The 19448-nt window shown below is 37.2% G+C and overlaps 1 protein-coding gene across 1 annotated transcript in view; it reads left to right on the top strand.

The window, feature by feature from the left end:
* The window catches only part of ALK (ALK receptor tyrosine kinase), a 680353-nt gene that overhangs the window by 634295 nt on the left and 26610 nt on the right, over nt 1-19448 (top strand). Inside the window, exons 16-20 of the mRNA XM_081944717.1 lie at nt 1576-1758; nt 5326-5427; nt 6092-6244; nt 6608-6715; nt 15511-15697. Coding sequence (XP_081800843.1) covers nt 1576-1758; nt 5326-5427; nt 6092-6244; nt 6608-6715; nt 15511-15697 — 733 coding nt within the window. The remainder of the gene's footprint in view (nt 1-1575; nt 1759-5325; nt 5428-6091; nt 6245-6607; nt 6716-15510; nt 15698-19448) is intronic.

Raw genomic sequence — 19448 nt, 5'->3', positions numbered from 1 at the left:
GGGAATGAAAAATCCTTCCATTTCTTAATTTCTCAACTCCTCTTTAGCAGCGAGCATAGTGAAAAAGTTCACTTGAAAAAGTTGCTGTATGATCATTTGCTTTAGGATTTAAGCAGATCTCCTGGAAATTTGAAGCAGACCTCCTGGAAATTTCAGGGCCCTGGAGACATTCCCACATAACCCCTAACCACCTTCACAACAAAAGAAGTCCCCCCAAAAAATCACACCTAGCTCATGAGCATTTCTCCCAAATCCTCTTCTCCTTTGAAAGCATTTCTATAGGAAATTCTCTTTTGTTATCTTGAACAAAATAGAGGAACAAAAAAATGATATTATCACCTATTCACCTTAGGCAGGAGGAAATATAAAGAGCATGGGGAAAGCATCAAATTATTACAGAAAGATCATTTGTTCTGAGCTTCCTCTAACCTATACCATGCTTAATTCTATTGTACAATTTAGGGACAAGGAATCTACTAGATATTAGAGCATTAGGTTGTTTGTCAAAATTGTCTAGGGGACAGCAATTTGAGTTCCTACATTCCTATATGTGCTCACCCCACCCCCTTGTGTGGGGGGTTGGTTCTCTTTTGTTTTGTTTTGTTTTTTGGCAGCACTCAGTTTTGTAGCTGAAAATTGGTGGCATCATAATTCTGAAATAAAATCATTCAGAAACTTTGCTATAAACTCAAAATCCCACAGTTACTTCATTTCTTAAACTTAGTATAGTCGTAAAGCTCAAGACATAGATTCTCGCACAATTTGTGTTCTCATCATGTCCATTACAGTTCCAGATAATCTCCAAACAATGCAAATTTTCAAAAGATTTGGCCTTGTCTTGTCTACTCTGGTAGTGACTTTAAAAATTTCCCATTAGTGGTTTATCTGCTCTTTTACTTGGAAGTGGTAAGAACTGAATCTTGGTTCATCTGAATGGCAAACTTGAATTTTGGCATCCTATTTTTTCTCCTTTGAAAGTCCTATTTCCAAATGCACCAACTATACATGTGTGCTGGGAACAGGAGATGTTGCAAGTTTCCTCATATTGATTATTGCAGTACCTAGGAACGAACATACACACACACACGCCATGCAAAATGAACAGTAGACATGATACAAGAAATTCAATTCTTGAAACAGGCAAATGTGTTTTACTCAGATTTAATATTTTACATGTACTTATACACTGATTAGAGGGCATTTATCTCTCACATACCAATGAGATATAAATTATTTGAATGGATATATTTATAGACAGGGCCATACTCCATGAATCTAACTGGCTCAGTAACATCATATAGACTTCTTCCGGTATGTGTATAATACACTGTATATCCTAGGACTGCTGTGTAATCTGTACTCTAGATGGATAGAATTAAGTTTAAGAGTTTAGATTTTGTTGCCTTGAGATAATTGTTAAATGTGTATGTACAACCGTGCACACCACTACAAAGCCCAAGGAAATGTTTAGCCTTCCTTAGGAAATCTTGATTTCATCCTGATGGTCTGTGCCTTCTTTCTAGGGCACTATTACAAATACTTATGCAAGTTATTTTTCCTTCTGTTGAACTGCAGGTGGTGGAGGCGGCTGGAATGATAACACTTCCTTCCTCTGGTCAGGAAAATCCTTGCTGGAAGGCGCTACCGGAGGAAAATCCTGCCCCCAGGCCATGAAGAAGTGGGGGTGGGAGACAAGAGGGGGTTTCGGAGGGGGTGGAGGGGGGTGCTCCTCAGGTGGAGGAGGCGGAGGATATATAGGTAAAGTGGCTTCGTGTTCAAGGCGTCCCTTTCCCTCCCTTAGTGCTAATACTCAGCAAAATCTTGAAATATATATTTTTCCTATAATTGACACATCTATATTTACCCTGACATCTATCTGTATATTAAATTTTTCATAGTGCTGCATATTTATACAGGGTGTCCAAGTATCTGCATGGTTGTATTATAGCAATTTATCCATTGCTAGATTTTAAATTCTGTAGCTAACCTTGGCTAATAGGGAAGGAAGGACAGCTGTGAGGAACTTCTGTTTTTCCAAAGGCAAAAAAAGCATGTCACTTTTCACAGCTTGACACTAAGATGCGTAAGTGTGCTGGAAAGTGATCCTTAATGTTCTTTACTTTCCAATTTCAAATTGTGCAATGACCATTGTGCCAAAAATGAAAATCTACAAGAAATTATTCCTGATTGATTTCAACTATACATTTTTTTAGGATCTTTGTTGACGAACAATGACTTGGAAAAAATGTATGCAGAATTCTTGACCCCTGTGTATATATTGCCTTTTAATACTAGATGAATATTGTCAAATATATTTTAATGAAAAGAACCCAGAGAAAAATCAACTTTTATGTGTGTGTTTTGAAGGCTGGTGAATATCCCCATGGTTTGGATTGAGAGAAAGACATTTATTTGGCATTACTTTGTGGCATTAAATCTCTGCAAATTACACTAGTATCTCTGTCAAACTGCTAAAACACCCCTTGGCATTAGTGCAAGTCCAAATCTGTGGCACAGTCAAGGTGGCAGAATGTTTGATGATAAAAAGACAATTCTCATGAAGACATGCCATCAACCTTCAAGATTCTGCTGCAAATGTTTAAAAGATGGTGATGTTTGCTTTTTGTGCCTTAACATTACAAAAGAACAAATCACACAAACCATTGGGTAGTATAGATGTGGTGGTATCAAAGAACTGTTTTCATTAAGAGGGTTTTTTTTTAACCATGAATATCCCTCAGCCCAAAGTTCAAGAGATTAAGTCAATAAATCAGGCCTCTTAAATTCCTTGCAAATGAATCGCCAAGAAATTTAACAGTGCCACCAGAATAGAAGACATACAAGAATGGGTCTTAGTACTTACTGGCTGTTAGAATTGCCTAGCTTTAAATAGCCTTTTCAAGGAAAACAAAAATGTTGCAAAAAAATTTATCTTCAATCACTTTGAGCATTCTGAATCCCACTTCTCACTTAGGGTAAATTATGATACCTTATGTTACTAACGCCTTTGACTACAAGTGAAGTAGATGTGGTGACTACCACGTTTATAATATAATGAGATAAATGTTTTAAGTTGATTATTTGTATACCAGAATGTGAGGACCAGTTCAGGTCGATATCGAATACATAGCTATGCTGTACAGAAGAACTTACAGAAAATCGAATTCTTGGTACATTGTTGAGTTATGCAAATGGTACAGATGACATTTTGCACCAAACTAAAAGCATATTATAGTAACTCTATCATGGTAATCCACTCTTCAAAAATATATTTGAGAATCTCAGAGTAAACTAATAAATATTTACAGCATTTAATTTAACTGCATATGTATTACATAAATACAACTAGCACTCTCAAAAGATATTTTGGATTATAATTGCCAATAATCAGGAGAGATGTTATAACCCAAGAAATTTATCAACACTCTCTCATATGTACATACTTTCTCTTGGATAAAATAGAATGATGTCTCCTCTATGAATATTTAAATTTATCAATGATTCAGTTCTGTATTCTACTCTTGAAAGAGCAACTGGGATTGGTTGAATGATTGGCTTGAACAAAAATTAGAGTAGAGTAGAACAGAACAGAACAGAACAGAACAAAATAACAGAGTTGGAAGGGATCTTTGAAGTCTTCTAGTCCAACCCCCTGCTTAGGCAGGTAACAGGGTTAAATAAATAAACAATAAGAAATGAATGCACAGTTTCATAACCCAGTTTAACATTGGCTGCCCTTTCAGAATGACCATATTTATCCATATGTTTCCATACTGGAGAGATTGTTGTAGACTGATTAAGCTAATAAAAGAATACTTATCTAATTATTACTACTTGCTAGTGACGTGCAGTGAGGTTTATGGCTGGTGAGGCTGGTGACGTCATCAGGAAGGCGGGGAATGGGGACTGCGTGTGCAGGAGGCTGAGGCAGCTTCAGCCTCCTGCACACGTGGTCCCATTCCCCGCCTTCCTGAGTCAACATGAAGGGGACCACGGAACGCGAGCTGGCGGAGCGCACTCCGCGGTTCCCTTCATGTTGACTCAGGAAGGCAGGGAATCGGACCACGTGTGTCTTTTCCCTTATTTTTTTCTTTTCATGATGAGAGCTGTGAGGCTCTGCCTCCCCTGCCTCCCCTGACCGCACGTCCCTGCTACTTGCTGTGTATAGCTTAACTTTTGCATATCATGATATTTTCAGTCTTTCACTGAAATGGCTGTACAAAGATTATGCTATGCCTTTTTTTCTAATTTGTTGTATTTTTGGCTGGGACTTTGCCATAATTTTCATCTACTTCATTAATAACCCCAAAGTCTTGTTAAACTGAGATTCTGAATGTTAGAAGCTTTAAAAAGCCATTAAACTGCAACCATATGAACATTATTGGATATTTTGCCAGATGTATGCTTTTTTTTTTCTGATAGATGCTTTTTGTTTTGTAGTGTTGATCACTGGTATAATTTATTTACCTGCATTTGACAAATACCAAAAAGGTAGCCATGTTGCATGAAAAAATGTTTTGTGTCACCTGAAAGATATATTGTGGCATAAACTTTAGAAGGTCAGACCACTTAATCAGATCTATTCCCACTGGCAATGAATAGGCAAAGCATGTTTGAAGTATAAACAAATTCTTGAAAATGAATAAGTATTTTCTAGGGGTCCAAGTCTGTAAAGTTGAGTTTATACATGTATTCCAATTGGCCAAACGTATGTGTATTAAGTACAAGAATTTTATAAATCTATGGTAGACTAAAATAATCTTTCTTTGATTGTTCAGAGTGAACAATCGAAAGAGAAAGTTACATAGAGGCCTTGACCTCATTTCTCTGCTATTGGAGAGGGAACTCACACACCTTCATGTACTTAAGAGTTCCTGATCACAAGAGGTTTCTTAAAATGATCACTTTAATTGAAATTGGAATACCCAAAATGAATTGTCAAAACATCCCGTGGTTTTTTTCTGAGTAATATCATTTTTAATATGTGGTAACTTATGGTATCTAGTGATCTATTATCACTATGCCAATGGGCCATTATGTCTATTGGATTTAATTCTATATTCATTTGTATTCAAAAATATAATTTTATCTCTTATACTAATTGGCCTTTTAGCCTCATTATCCTGAAAGATGGTGAGTTATATTTTTTCAGCATTCATGAAGATGAATTTATATCAGATTACTCATATAAAGCTCACACACAGTGACAATGTATGCTACAATGTATTATTTAATCTTAAAGTGCCGCAAGAGATTTTGTTGCTCTTTGATGTGCACTAGCGGAATCCATGCAAAAATTATTTAAGATGTTTTCCAATTCTGTAGGTGGCAATGCAGCAGAACAAAATGACCCAGAAATGGATGGAGAGGATGGTGTATCCTTTATTAATAGCCAGTACGGTTCACTCTTTACTCCTGCATTAAAAGGTATTTTCAGTTATTTTATCACATGTACAGATAGAATATCAGCAGTATGTCTTCTGAAACATCTTTAAAACATTCCATGTTAAATTAGGCATTGTAAAAAACCTCTTGGGAAAGTATTAAGTTTTACATTCCTAGAGAATAATCTTTTCTAAGCTGATGTTCTGCAGATGTTTTGACTACTATTCCCTTAATACTGAAGAATTATGCCCAGCAAATATGCTGGTTAGGATCTATAGTTATAAGATGACTTGGGCAATACCATGTTGGGGGGGTGATCTCCAACAGAGATGGGTAGAATCTGGAGCAATTCAAACCAAGTATCTTCCAATAAAGGTGGAAAAGGGAGTGGGAGTAATTTTGCATCTCCTCTTCTGCATATGTGCATTTGTAGTAAAATCCATAGACAAAAAGAATCACATGCAAGTATATAATTTGGGCATACATCATATGTGCAAGTAGCAATATTATACTACTGAAAATGCAGGGCAGCTATTCCTGCTTATCACTCCCTCCCTGCCACTTCCAAAAACCAAAGCTATTAGTCCCTATCAGTTTTGCTGGTAGTTTCACAATTATCCTACTTACTGGTTTTTTATTTAGGGTGTTATGAATCTTTGACCTACAGGTATTATACAAATCAATAATTCTTTCATCTACTCTCTAGTGACAGAGGGGCATGGTGAAGTCAGCATTAAGCTATATTTGAACTGCAGTCATTGTGATCATGATATGTGCCACGGAGATTTGAAGACTCAGGAAATTGTTTGCATTTGTGGCTATGGATATGTGTTGGCTAATGATGGTGTCTCTTGCATAGGTAAGACATTGAATAACAAACATTAATTCTTTTGCTCTCTGATCATGTTGGATTACCCCCAATCAGACTCCATTGCTGATTTTGGATTCTGATTACAGTGGCAAAAAAAAATTAGGGCAGCTCATTGTGGAAGTTTAATTGATCATTTGTGCAATTGTACTAATTCTAGCTCTCTTGCAAATATTTAGATACTACCGCCACATGGCACTACATTTTTAAATGTGGGCATCCAAGACATTTTTTTACTAGTTCAAAAATATGTGGGTCCATGGTTTTCTACAGATACAGATATTTTTTTTGAATGTGAAAGTAATAGGAAGAGAAGTTGAAAACAACTAATATGTTATCATGTTTATATTCCAGATGAATTGATCCTGCCCACCAAGAATCCTCCTCTTTCTTTGGTCTTGTCAGTAGTGACTTCAGCTTTGGTTGCTGGTCTTATTCTAGCCTTCTCAGGGATTATGATAGGTGAGTTCTTTGTTCACACCCAATGTATAAATTATCCACACAACTGACTGACTGACTTACTGACTGACCAACTGGCTGATTAACTGATTGACTGATTGATTGATTATGTGTCATCAAGTTGGTGTTGACTCTTAGTGACAACGAACTTCTTCAAGATGATCTGTCCCCGAATAGGATCTTCAGAACTCCCAATGGTGTACCTATTGCCACTGTAATTGAGTCCATCCATCTTTCTGCTGGACATCAACTTCTCTTTCCTTCCTCTTTTCCCAGGATTATGGGCTACGTGAGGTAGTCTTGGCATAGCACATTCACAATACGGTATATAATAGAATTGAATAGAATTCTTTATTGGCCAAGTGTGATTGGACACACAAGGAATTTGTCTTTGGTGCATATGCTCTCAGTGAACATAAAAGAAAAGATACATTCATCATGAATCATAAGGTACAACACTCAATGATAGACATAGGCCATAGGGTACAATTTGAGACTGGTTATTTGTATCTCAAGTGAGGATTCTACATTGAGTTTTTCTATGGTTTGTTTGTTTGTTTCCTTTGCTATCTGTGGTATTTTCAAGTGTCTTCTCCAACATCAAAATTCAAAAGTGTCAATGCTCTTTTCATTCTACTTTCACACAGTTCAGTTTTGTGGAATATTGTAAAATAATCTGCACTCTGTTAAAGTTTCCTTTCTCTGATATTGTATATAGACTGACCTCTTCCAATCTGTTGCCTACTATGTCATTCTTTGCATTTGGTGGCATAAGTTAGAACCTTTACTAATTTTTCTTCCATTGCTTGCCATATTTTTATAGATATTCTATCAATTCCTTTAGCCTTCCACCTTGTTTATGACTGGGATACTGATCTAACATCATCTTTTAGTGCTAGAGGTAAAAAAAAACAATATCTTCTAAGATATCTTGCGTATAGATATCTTTACTGTAGAGAATTTCAGTAAACACCTTTCATCTTTGTTTGATCTAATTTAAAGCAATTACTATCTGTCCATTGGCATCCTTTAGTATACCAATTCCAAGTTGGAACCTTCTCCCCAGGTTTGGAGATCTTTTGGAAGACTTTCCTTGTTTTTCCATGTCTGTTTCCATCTTGAATGTCTTTACAGATGACATTGTAATACTATTTCTTACCTCTTCTAACAGCACTCTGAAATTCTTCTTTCTTTCTAAGATTTTTGTCTTTCTTGGCTTTGGCTTCTTTTTTCTCCTTGGCAATTCCCATTGTCTGTTCTGACATGCTGTATGCTTTCTTCTGTTTCTTGATCTTTGGCAGTCTCTCATTCATCCTTAATAACTGCTTTGATTTCATTCCATAGTTCCTATCAATGAGGTTTCCTATCAATGAGGTTCAGGACTACAAAACGATTCCTGTTGTTCTCCTTGAAAATGGTGAGTATCTAGTCAAGATCCTATCGTGGAAACTGTCTGGCTTTGTTCTACTACTTTATCTTGACTTGGAAGATCCACATGTTTCTCAATTAGTCCCTAGGCACAACATTGCTATTATAACTGAGTCTTTCTATCTCTTTGCATTAATAATATAATCAGGTTTTTGTATAGTCCATCTGGTGACGTCCATGTATGTAACCATTGTTTTGGTTGTTTCAAGAACTATTAGGAATAAAGAATCAAATAAGTCAAACTGATAAGTCATTCTTCTACTTTTTTCTGTTTCTAGCCTATATAGTCCTATTTTTCCTCCTGACTATTTCTAACTTTGGATTTCAGTCTCTCCGACCACAAGGAGATATCTTGCTTGCATATGTTATGTTTGATTCTAGCTTAAACTTGACCATGAAATTCATCAACCACCTCTTCTTCTGCATCAGTAGTTAGGGCATAAACTTGGATAATCAATATATGCCAAATCTAATTGATATCATTTGGGCATTGACTGCATTGTACCATGTACTGTCTTTGTTATATCTTTCTGGACCATGAAAGCGGTGCTGATTCTTCTTTGTTTTTCACATTCTGAGTAATAAACAATATGGACTTCTGACTGAAACTGTCCAAGTCCAATCTATTTCAATTAGTTTACACTTAAGATGACAGTCTCTGGTAGGTACATTTCATCTTCCATTGTGCAGAGGTTTCCCATGGTCAAGTTTCTTACATTCCACATTTCCATTGTGATTTCACAATTGCAACTTCAGATATTTTTCTGCATGGATCAGCAACTAAACATCCCTAAAGCTTTATTATAACTTCATAGGCACCATTATTACTCTGAAAGATCCTCAATTATTCCTTAGTAATATGGTGAATGCCAGCTGACTCAAGGGGTCCATCATTTGGCACTATATTGTCAGTTATTTTATTTTGTATATACGTATGGTTTTCCTGTTCAAATACAAGAGTGATTTATAATTGCCTTCTTCCAGGCTGTAGGCAATGGATGCCTTTGCAATTGTTACTAAATCATTCGCCTTCCTGCTTACTGTAACTAGTTACCCGGGATTATGTTCATAGCTTGGGTGACCCTATTGGAAGTCTATGCTCTTGGCATACTTTCCTGGTGTTCTCTGCTTATCCCTTCCTGGAATATACACTTGCCCCTGCCACAATAAGTCAGTGAAGCAGGACTTAAGCAGGCAGAGACATTTCCTCCTATGTATCAACTGCGTAACAGGTGTGGCAAATTAGGAATATGGCTAGGCTTGGTGATATTTCTGTGATCCCAATACATTTCAATGGCACAAAGTTGGTAAGGCTGCTTCATTGACTAAATGACATGAAAAAGTATTTATTTTAAATATTGATGCAAGTTAGATGCCATTTCATCTGCCCTTTGGAACATCTTACCCCCTGCCACCAGAGTGGGATCATATCCAGGCTTTCTCACCTTCCATAAGAGCTGAAAGATCTTGGCTAGGGCTCCAATGGAGGGGTTTCACATTTGGGGTGGCTGATAGATTAACAATAAATCCCACCCCTTTTCTCATTATATTCCCTCCCTCCCCATTTTTTTAGCTAGGTTGATTTTTTTTAATGTTGTATTTATATTATTCAATTTTAGACAGGCCTATATTTTAATATTGTAAGCTGCTCAGGGTTAGGATGCGGACACCTAAAATAGGTGTCCAATGAATTTTATAAATAAATAAGTAGAAGTAGATTGTTTTCAAGAAGATTCAACCTTGATTGCCATTTATTCTAGGATGCTGCCTCATACCGAAACAAATCAATACTATATGTATCAATGTAATTATCTACATGATGAGGGGATTCCTAATCACATGGATCAAGTATTCCAAGACTTAAGGTTAAAGTTCCTCATCTCCTACTCAAGACTTCTTGTTTACAATGCATATGTTCTACCATTGAGCCGTGGTTCTTCTGGTTTCACATATAGAAAATTCAATAGTCAGCAGGCTTTTAAATGAGATTGATAACATATTCATTGTTTCTTTGACGGGTGCCATATTATTCATGCAGTATTTTCATTAAGCTATTTGATGTGTTTATGTATAAGCTATGTTCATGATTTCATGTCAGCTAACTTTAGGAATGTATGATAGAAGCAGCAGCATCATTGCAAATAAAATTGTGAATAACAGTCTTAAACCCCTTCAAATATATTCTTCGCTGTGATCCTCATAACATTATGCAGAACAGGCCAGCTCTGTAATTCTTATTATTGTGGTTGGCAAGGTGAGAATAAGCAATAAAGATTTGATTAAGATCATCTTATAATTCATTAGAGAGGCAAGATTCAAACCTGGAAAAATGTGGTCTCGTTACTTTGGATCACAGAATATGATTCCAGGACTAGATCATGCCTGTGACCTGATAGATAGTCATTTCTTCTCCAAACAGCCAATAGATTAGATGTAAATTTCTGCAGTCAGAGCAAATGCAATAATTAACAGAAATGTTTTAACTACCTTTTTAGAAATTAAAAAAAACCACTATATATGTGTGTGTGCAGATTGCTATATTTTCTAGCTGCTCCCCCGCCCCATTTCCCCTTCCCGAAGACATTAACTTCTTATACTCTCATTACAAGATTTTGAATGAATATTTTATTTGACTTTTAAAAGCCATCATCCTGTATTGGGAGAAATTATAATTGGTTTCTCAAATCCTGTCCTACATCTTGCACACAGCCTAGTAATTTATCTGTTGAAACAGAAATAATGTCACTGCCGCAAAATCTACAACACAGCACAGGGTTAAACTTCCCAGAATCATGAATGTGCTGAGGGAAATTTTGTGCCCAGTTCCAATTACTCTTTTAAAGTAACTTTTTACATGTCCAATTAATTTTGATCTACACTCTACCTCTCCACCATTCCCACCCACCCCATACAACATGTATTGCTCCCACAGGATTTTCAAAGGTTAGAACAGAGACTAGCTGAAGTCTGAAGTCCATATAAAGTTATTTATTTCCTTTAAAAAGAACCCTTAAGAGCATTGCAAAGGTAAAATAATATTGGAAAACTAGCAATGAAGATAGGATCTAAAATATATATTTTAAAAATACTGACGTTATTTACACCTGTCCTTATTTTGTGTTTTTTATGAATCATCTCAGAGTTCAGATGAGAAAATATGAAAATTGTAGAAGGGGGTTCAAAGCCTTGCAGGTATTGTCTGCTTTCACAAAGCAGGAATAGTATTTTATTATTTATTTATTTATTTATTTATTAGACTTGTTAGCCGCTCCCTCTCCACGAAGGGACTCGGGGCGGCGTACAATAAATAAATCACATGTTACACGAATAGACAATTACATTTCAGCTTTGCTAGGAGGGAAGAATGCTTTTTAGGGAAGGACATGGTTTATTCATCCTGCAACAGATTTGCATCTTTTTAAGTCTGTTTTATTATTCAGAAGAGACCAAGTTTAGAATGTTAGTGATAGTTAATATCTCCTATTAACCTGATAAGCATATAAAGGTGTCCAGGGCCCAATACAATTTTGAGACAATCTTGGGAACAATCGTTAAATAATGGGAATGATAAGCATAAAAAAATTTAACTGCAGTGTAAGACAGACAGACAGCATCATCTTCTCCCAAGCACTCTAGGACTGTATATAGGTACTCCTCAACTTATGACAACAATTGAGCCCATAATTTATGTTGTTAAGTGAGACATTTGATAAGTTTGTTTTGCCCCATTTTACGACCTGCCACTGTTGTTATGTGAATCACTGCAGTTGATAAGTTAGTAACCTGGTTGTTAAATGAATCTGACTTTGCTTGTCAGAAGATCGCAAAAGGTGATCTCATGATCTTGGAACACAGCTAAGTATCTGAATTTTGATCACATGATCATAGGGGGTGCTACAAAGGTTGTAAACTGTGAAAAAATGGTCATGTCACATTTTTCAGTGTTGTTGTAACTTTGAACGGTCACTAAATGAACTGCTGTAAGTCAAGGACTATGTATACATAAATAATTATTAAAGAAGGTAAATGAGTCTCCTGCTTCCCAGGTTTGGGGCTGCTAACAAGAGTAGACTCCTTTGGAGAATAAAAAACAAAACTAAAGTTCAAATGATATTTCATATCATTGGAAACTGTTTTCAGGTCCTCATAGGGAAAAAAATAGAACAGAATACTAGATCATATTTAAAAAGAAATAACCAGCTGGACCTCTGAGGATCAGAGGAATAACAAGAAAAAGAATTGTGGTAGTTGGTACGTACTGTATGTAATTTGATATGGACCAACTAGACAGGCTGACTTATGAAATATGCTGCCTTGAGAGCATGAATCAGAACAATTGCAAAGATATTTCAAGATAGTTTTAAGGTATCCCTTCCTGTTCTACCTTCTGGGGACAGACAATGTGAATTTCACCCATGTGAATTTCTATCACATCCTCCCTCACTTTAGAATGTTAGAAAGAAAGCCGAATCTATCTGTTCATAGTTCCACATTATTACTCATTGGTTAGATTCAACTGGATCCTAATTGGGGACACAACACCATGTGAGGGTTCTTTGCTTTCCAAGGACTGGGCATACCACAACATAGCAAATCTGTCCATAAATGCTTTATTGCAACACACGTCCTCCCCAGAAACAGGCTATTGCTCTAGGTCAACCTTCTAGACAAGGCGATGTTGCCACAAAAATATGCATTTAATACTCAGCCCTTTGTACTTAGACTTTTAAAACTCAATTCAAACAAAAATCTCAAATCCTATAAAGTAGCATGCAATGTTTGCCTTTTTCCGAAAGTTCTTGTACTAGTTAGGATGAGGTGCTATTTCAGTGTGGTTAAAGGTAAAGGCAAAGGTTCCCCTCGCACATACGTGCTAGTCGTTCCCAACACAAGGGGGGGGGTGCTCATCTCCATTTCTAAGCCAAAGAGTCAGCGGTGTCTGATGACAATTCCATGGTCATGTGGCCAGCATGACTAAATGCCGAAGACGCATGGGACACTGTTATCTTCCCACCAAAGTGGTCTCTAGTTTACATGCTATCGAACTGCTAAGTTGGCAGAAGCTGGGACAAGTAATAGAACCTCACTCTGTTACACGGCACTAGGGATTTGAACCATCAAACTGACGACCTTTCTGATTGACAAATTCAGTGTCTTAGCCACTGAGCCACCATGTCTCCTAAGGGTGGTTACTCCTTTTCTAATTGCTACCAAGCTCTTTGCAAAGTTCCAAGCTCCAGGCCGGATTCCTACCAGAATGTCCTGCTCATCATAGCATGCAATCCAGGCAGTTGAATAAATCCTCTTGACAGCTTGTAACAGCTGCCAGTCTCCAGACATTGCCTCCATTTTTCAACTTTGGAGATAACCACTCACTTTGCTCAGCCTTTTCCCCCCTACATCCATCCCACTCTCCACACTGTGTTTTGGTATTCGCTTTTGTAAGCTAAAGACTTGGGTTCAGGGAGTCTGCTTCTGGACAGCAGCACATCCTTGAAAAAAATCAAGGAGCATTGCTCATTTATCACTGGCAGCTGCAAAACCAGTTTAGATGCTTGGGAGTAGTAAGTTGTGTTATGAGTGAAGGTATGAATGCAAGAGGGAAGCGTTTTTGCATGAATGCAGCTAGTTTTCCATAGAGCAAACAGGAGCCCCAGGTAAGTTGACTCCCTCACAGAGAAGGAGAATTTGACAAGGGGGTCTGTAAAGGGCAGCAGACGTAATAAGGAGAATTTAAAGGGAGACTGTAGTACAGGAAATATTTAGCCTTGATCAAAGAAGACTATGGACCAGTGATGGGATTCAAATTTTTTTACTACCAGTTCTGTGGGCAGGGCGGGGCTTGGTGGACGTGGCTTGGTGTGCATGGCAGGGCAAGGATACTATAAAATCTCCATTTCCACCCCACTCCAGGGCAAGGATACTGTAAAATCCCCATTCCCTCCCCAGCCTACTAACTTGCTTTGCAGGGCAACAGAAGAAGACCCAGACAATCATCTGGGACTTGGGAAGCAGCAAATAGATGGGGGGGGGAGCCAGCCAGAGATGGTATTTGCCAGTTCTCCAAACTACTCAAAATTTCTGCTACCAGTTTACCAGAACCGGTCAGAAGTAGCTGAATACCATTTCTGCTATGGATAAATATGAATGTACTCTTCAAATAGCTTAAGATATCATACAAAGATCTATTTATCATATTTATTTATTTCCAGACAGAGATCTCTATCAGATCTGTCATCTCAGAATATAGAACAAGAAACAATAGTTTTAAGTTATAGGAAGGAATGTTCCAGTTAAATGTCAAAAATACCTTTATAGTAAGAGCAGTTGGACTGTAAGAACTATTACTGAGAGACAGACTATTAATTATTCTACATAGGAGGCATTCAAAAGAAATTGGACAGCCATTTGATCAGAGATGCTTTAATTTGAATTTCTGCACCAAGCAGAGGATAAGACTCAATGGCATACATTTTCTCATATAACTCTATGTTGTTGTTGCAACATCTCAACCACAGCACAACTGCTTTGGGTATCCAGGCAGATAACTGTTGGATTCAAGTTTGAGACAAACATTCCCCTGAAACAATACTTTTGGCAAGTTGTCAGCCTTTCCCAGTAGCGTTTTTAAGAAATTGCAATACTGCTTCCTCTAACACCTCGTCATTCTGGGCTGGTGATGAAGAAGCCTTCCAACTTTCCTGTTTCTGGGAAGGCTGTCACTAAAAGCATTAGCTTCAAGGAATTCTGGTTGCTTCAGAATTTTCTGAAGCACCTTGGACCTCTTTTTTCCTATTTGATTAGGACACTGAGGGGCTGGCAATAAAGGCAACCTTTATTTCCATTATAATCATGATAAGTTGGTAGCTCACTGGTGATTGTTGATAGCAAACTATTGAAGATTGCTTGCCTTCGGAAGTTGTAGGAGCTTCACCACTGGAAGCTTTCTAGAAGAGATTGGACTGCCATCTGTCAGAAATGATGTAGGGTTTTCTGCTTGGGTGGGGGGGGTTGAACTAGATGACCTACAAGGTCACTTTTAACTCTGTTATTCTGTTAAGATCTCAAATCTTCACCCTTGCAGAAATCATGTGAAAATTCTGGATTAGTCCTTTCTGTATAAATTGGTTACAATCCTGTAGTAATGCCAAACCCATTATTTCACTGGACAGTGCTCCACATAAAACCTTTTTCTTTATCCTCGATATCTCACAAATAGTTATTGGTGAGTACATAGCCTTATTCTGTAAGTCTCACTCTTGCTCTCACTCTTGCAGTCAATCTGCACAACACAATCCCCATGTATCTTTGTGTGCTTTTAACCTTATGGCATTTGTCAATCCCATTCCTGATTCTCTTACTTTTTCTAGTGTATCGGCGGAAACACCAAGAGCTGCAAGCTGTGCAGATGGAGTTACAGAGCCCCGAGTACAAGCTGAGCAAGCTGCGCACTTCCACAATTATGACAGACTATAACCCCAATTACTGCTTTGCAGGAAAAACCACTTCCATTAGTGACCTCAAAGAGGTGCCCCGGAAAAATATTTCTTTGATAAGGTAAACCAATCTGCCTGGCTTCTTTATGCTCACATTCTAGTCTGTTAGAAATATGAGCACACCAATTCACATGTGCATCTTTTGCTTGGTCTCAAAAGTCTCAAATGTAGTGGAGAATATAATTGAAATCTGAATTTCTAGTCTGATCTAGCAGTTCTTAAGTTTGACAGTTAAATCTCTTTCCGGTGTTTGATTGAAAAGGTCATCTGTTATAGGAGTTGAAGTCCACTTATTTTAAAGACAATGAGGTTCAGAAACACGGTTTCAGTTTAATACATTATTGGTAGTTGCAAGGTCATTTTGACTTGTAAACGTACAGGATAATAATGCCTAATTGCTGGCATGCTATGTGGTCCTAATTTGCTAAGAAAGCAAAACATCTACAACCAAACTCAAAACCTTAATCAAATGTCTAGAAAGTGTAATATAATTCAAGCACCGCTCCTAATGTATTATATCTATATAGGAGGGTCATGAAAGCAAAACTTTTACCATATGTCTTATTTGATTCTGGATGGAGAAGCTTACATAGTCAAATATAAAGATACTATATAAGAAGAACTCTGCTGGCAGAGTCTAGCTATCTCTTCCCACAAAGCCTGTTAGAGATCTTGAATTTCACAAGCAAGACATACATCCAATAGGATTCTGCCAATTGTGTTCCACAACAAATAATATATAGATAACTTATAGCCACGTCACTATGTTTTATAAAGGCAAACCACATAATGTTTCCTCTCTCAAGATATCCTGCGGAGTCTGGTTTTGACTACAGTTGCTAACTGGTCCAGAAACAGGTTAATATTTTTCTCTCTGACATTTTTACAATTTAATTTTCCTCCTGAAATTCATAGTACCCTGTTTGCCCAAAAATAAGACTTCCTTGGATAATATGCCCAATCAGGCTTTTGAGCGCATGCGTTAAAATAAGCCCTCCCCCGAAAATAAGCTCTCCCTGAAAATATCCCAACGCAGTAGCAGTCATGAGGTGACCACACTCGCCGCCTCCTGCACCTCAAAAATAATAAGACCTCCCAAAAAATAAGGCCAAGCACTTATTTTGGGGGTCAAAAGAAATTAAGACCCTGTCTTATTTTCAGGGAAACACAGTATTTGTTCTAAGAACACAATCCAGATATTTATCATGTAAATATGCAGTTACCTTCTACACAGTCAGATCACTTGACTATTTAGTTCGGTCTTGAATTTTCTGGCAGCTAGAGACATGGACAGATTTTTTTTCTCAGAAAACCTATCCAAGTCACTTTCCACTGAAGCTGCTAGTGTGACATCCATCTGCATCCAGGACACTTTCTCTGCCACTAACCTGGACTTCTTTCAAAGCAAGTCCCTTAAGCAGGTGAGAAGACTGAGGGAATTTATATTGGAAAAATATAGAAAGATGAAAAGAGCTTTTACAAAAATAACCCTCTTCAATACTGTTCCACTTGGACTCCTCGGAAGATGCTATATAACATTTTTAAAAATCTGGAAGAAAATGCCTCTCACACACACACACACACACACACACACACAGAGAGAGAGAGAGAGAGAGAGAGAGAGAGAGAGAGAGAGAGAGGGAGAGAAATATGCATATACATGGATGTACGATGGGGGAGAATCACAGGTCAACTTGTTTCTTTTGCTTTTATTTTGCTCTTCATTAACTTCCTAACGAAGACAGGTGCTACCCTGATTTCTGCCAGTGATATCCTAAATTAAATATTGTTAGTAAATGTCACAGGATATTAAAAAATTGAAAAATATCTGCCTCTTTCACTTAAATTGTGCTTAGCTTCCCATCCTTCCAGACCTCTGACCTTAACAATGATCCTTCTTATTTTCCTCTACAGCCACCATGCACAAAGTATGCTGATAGTTGTCTTAGGAAAAACTACGGCACTTTTCACTTTGTGAGAAATTGCATTCTGAAAGTATGCAGTATACTAGGAACAAAAGTATCACTATTTAAACATAAAATTAAATCAAACATTGAAAAGAACTGAAGAAGGAAGCCTCTTGCTAACCTCATCATTCCACTATTGGGTATTGATTTTATAAGTTCTAGTTATATAAAGTTCTGCAAGATCAGCTTTTCAAGATAACTGACGCTCAGAAAAACCCACCTTTTCTTCTTCCCTCTTTATATTACTTTGTGAAATAAAAATTGAATTTCATTTTTTTGACGGTGTGTTTTCCCACAGATGCTTTCCTTGGAAGGGGGCTATCTGTGATGTTCTGGGTTTTTTTTTGTTTGTTTGTTTCTTGTTGTTTCCTGCTTTTTTAAAGAGTGATTTTTATTCTCTCCTAACTATATAAAACCATCCAAGTTTTACAATTCCTACACAAGTGAAGAGAACTTGCTTTCCCCTTTAATACTTTACAAACAGCCCCGCATATTTTTTAAAAAAAAATGCCTTTAAAAAGTTTGCAAATGTTTCAATCCCTCAACCATGTTATGCTTCTGAACCTATAAGTACCACTTGGGATTTGGTTGTTGCTGCACATACAATATTTTTTTTACATCTTTATTAATTGCATCCTGGAATGAACAGTGACAGAAAATCTGTATAATGAGCGCACAGGAGAAAATATATAATAGAAAGGTGCATGATTTATTTATTAGTTCATTTTTTTTTCAATTTTCCTAAATAATTAACCCTCCAATCCTCTTTATGAAACTTGTGCAGTGTCTACAGCAATAATGTTTAGGCCCAGAGTTAATCTACAGTGAATCTTACATCTAATATAAAATTATTTCTTTCCACTTTAAGAGTCTCAAAGGTTAATATTACAACCAGAAGACCGTAGTTAGCATTTGCAAGAACAGTTGATGCAGAGATCAATGTGGTAATTTGGATAGATGACATGTGTCAGGATAGACACAGAAGGAATTTTATTTGGTTCATGTCTCTGTGCCACTCAGCATCATTTTTAAGACAAGCAACTGTAGTTTCATTCTGCATATCTGGGCTGAGAATTAGTGGCACCAGATGAAATGACTGCATAATACAGTTTCCATCTGATCAAAACTTCTTTCATACCTTTCTCTTGATCCTTAACATGAATGCCACATTAAGGATCAGGGTTGAACAGAAGATGACACTTTGAGACATCTCTTTGCCCTTGTAGCTGTTATCCTATAAAGGCCCTCCTGTTTCCATGTTTTTTTTCAAGATCTTCTTGAAGCTGGTGAGGTTCAAACTTAGGTTAAATATGTCATAACATCAATAACATTTAGGCTTGCATAGCACCCCATTGCACTTTACAGTATTCTTACATGAAAAAGCATTATTTGCAGGTTGCTCTCAACCATCTGGGCCCTCATTTTGCTGACCACAAAAGGATGAAAGGTTGAGTCTACCTTGAGCTCTGTCAGGATTGAATTCTAGGCTTTGGGCAAAGTTTGCCTGCAATACTGCACTTAACCACTATGCCACCAAGGCTCCTGCATGTAGGATGCAGATGGCCTGTTTCCTTTTTTAAATTCTAAAATAAGCAAAGTAACGATCAACATAGACGTTGTCTACAATGCAAAGAAAGATTTTCATGCTTCTAATGAGCTGCTTGCTTCCTGAAAACTAACCCTGGAGGTGGGGCGGCATTTCCATTGGTGCCAACATTAATAAGATCAACTGCATTCTACTTATTTATTATATTATTGAAATGGTTACCTGGATGGCACTACTAAAGAAAGATGTTGTTATGAAGCAATCACAATGTACATATTATAATAAAAAGAATCAGGTTT

This window comes from Natrix helvetica, assembly GCF_964273705.1.
Source record: "Natrix helvetica genome assembly, chromosome: 2".
Taxonomy (NCBI): domain Eukaryota; kingdom Metazoa; phylum Chordata; class Lepidosauria; order Squamata; family Natricidae; genus Natrix; species Natrix helvetica.
Note: the sequence above shows the minus strand (reverse complement) of the source record. Positions and strands in the feature narration are given on the sequence as shown.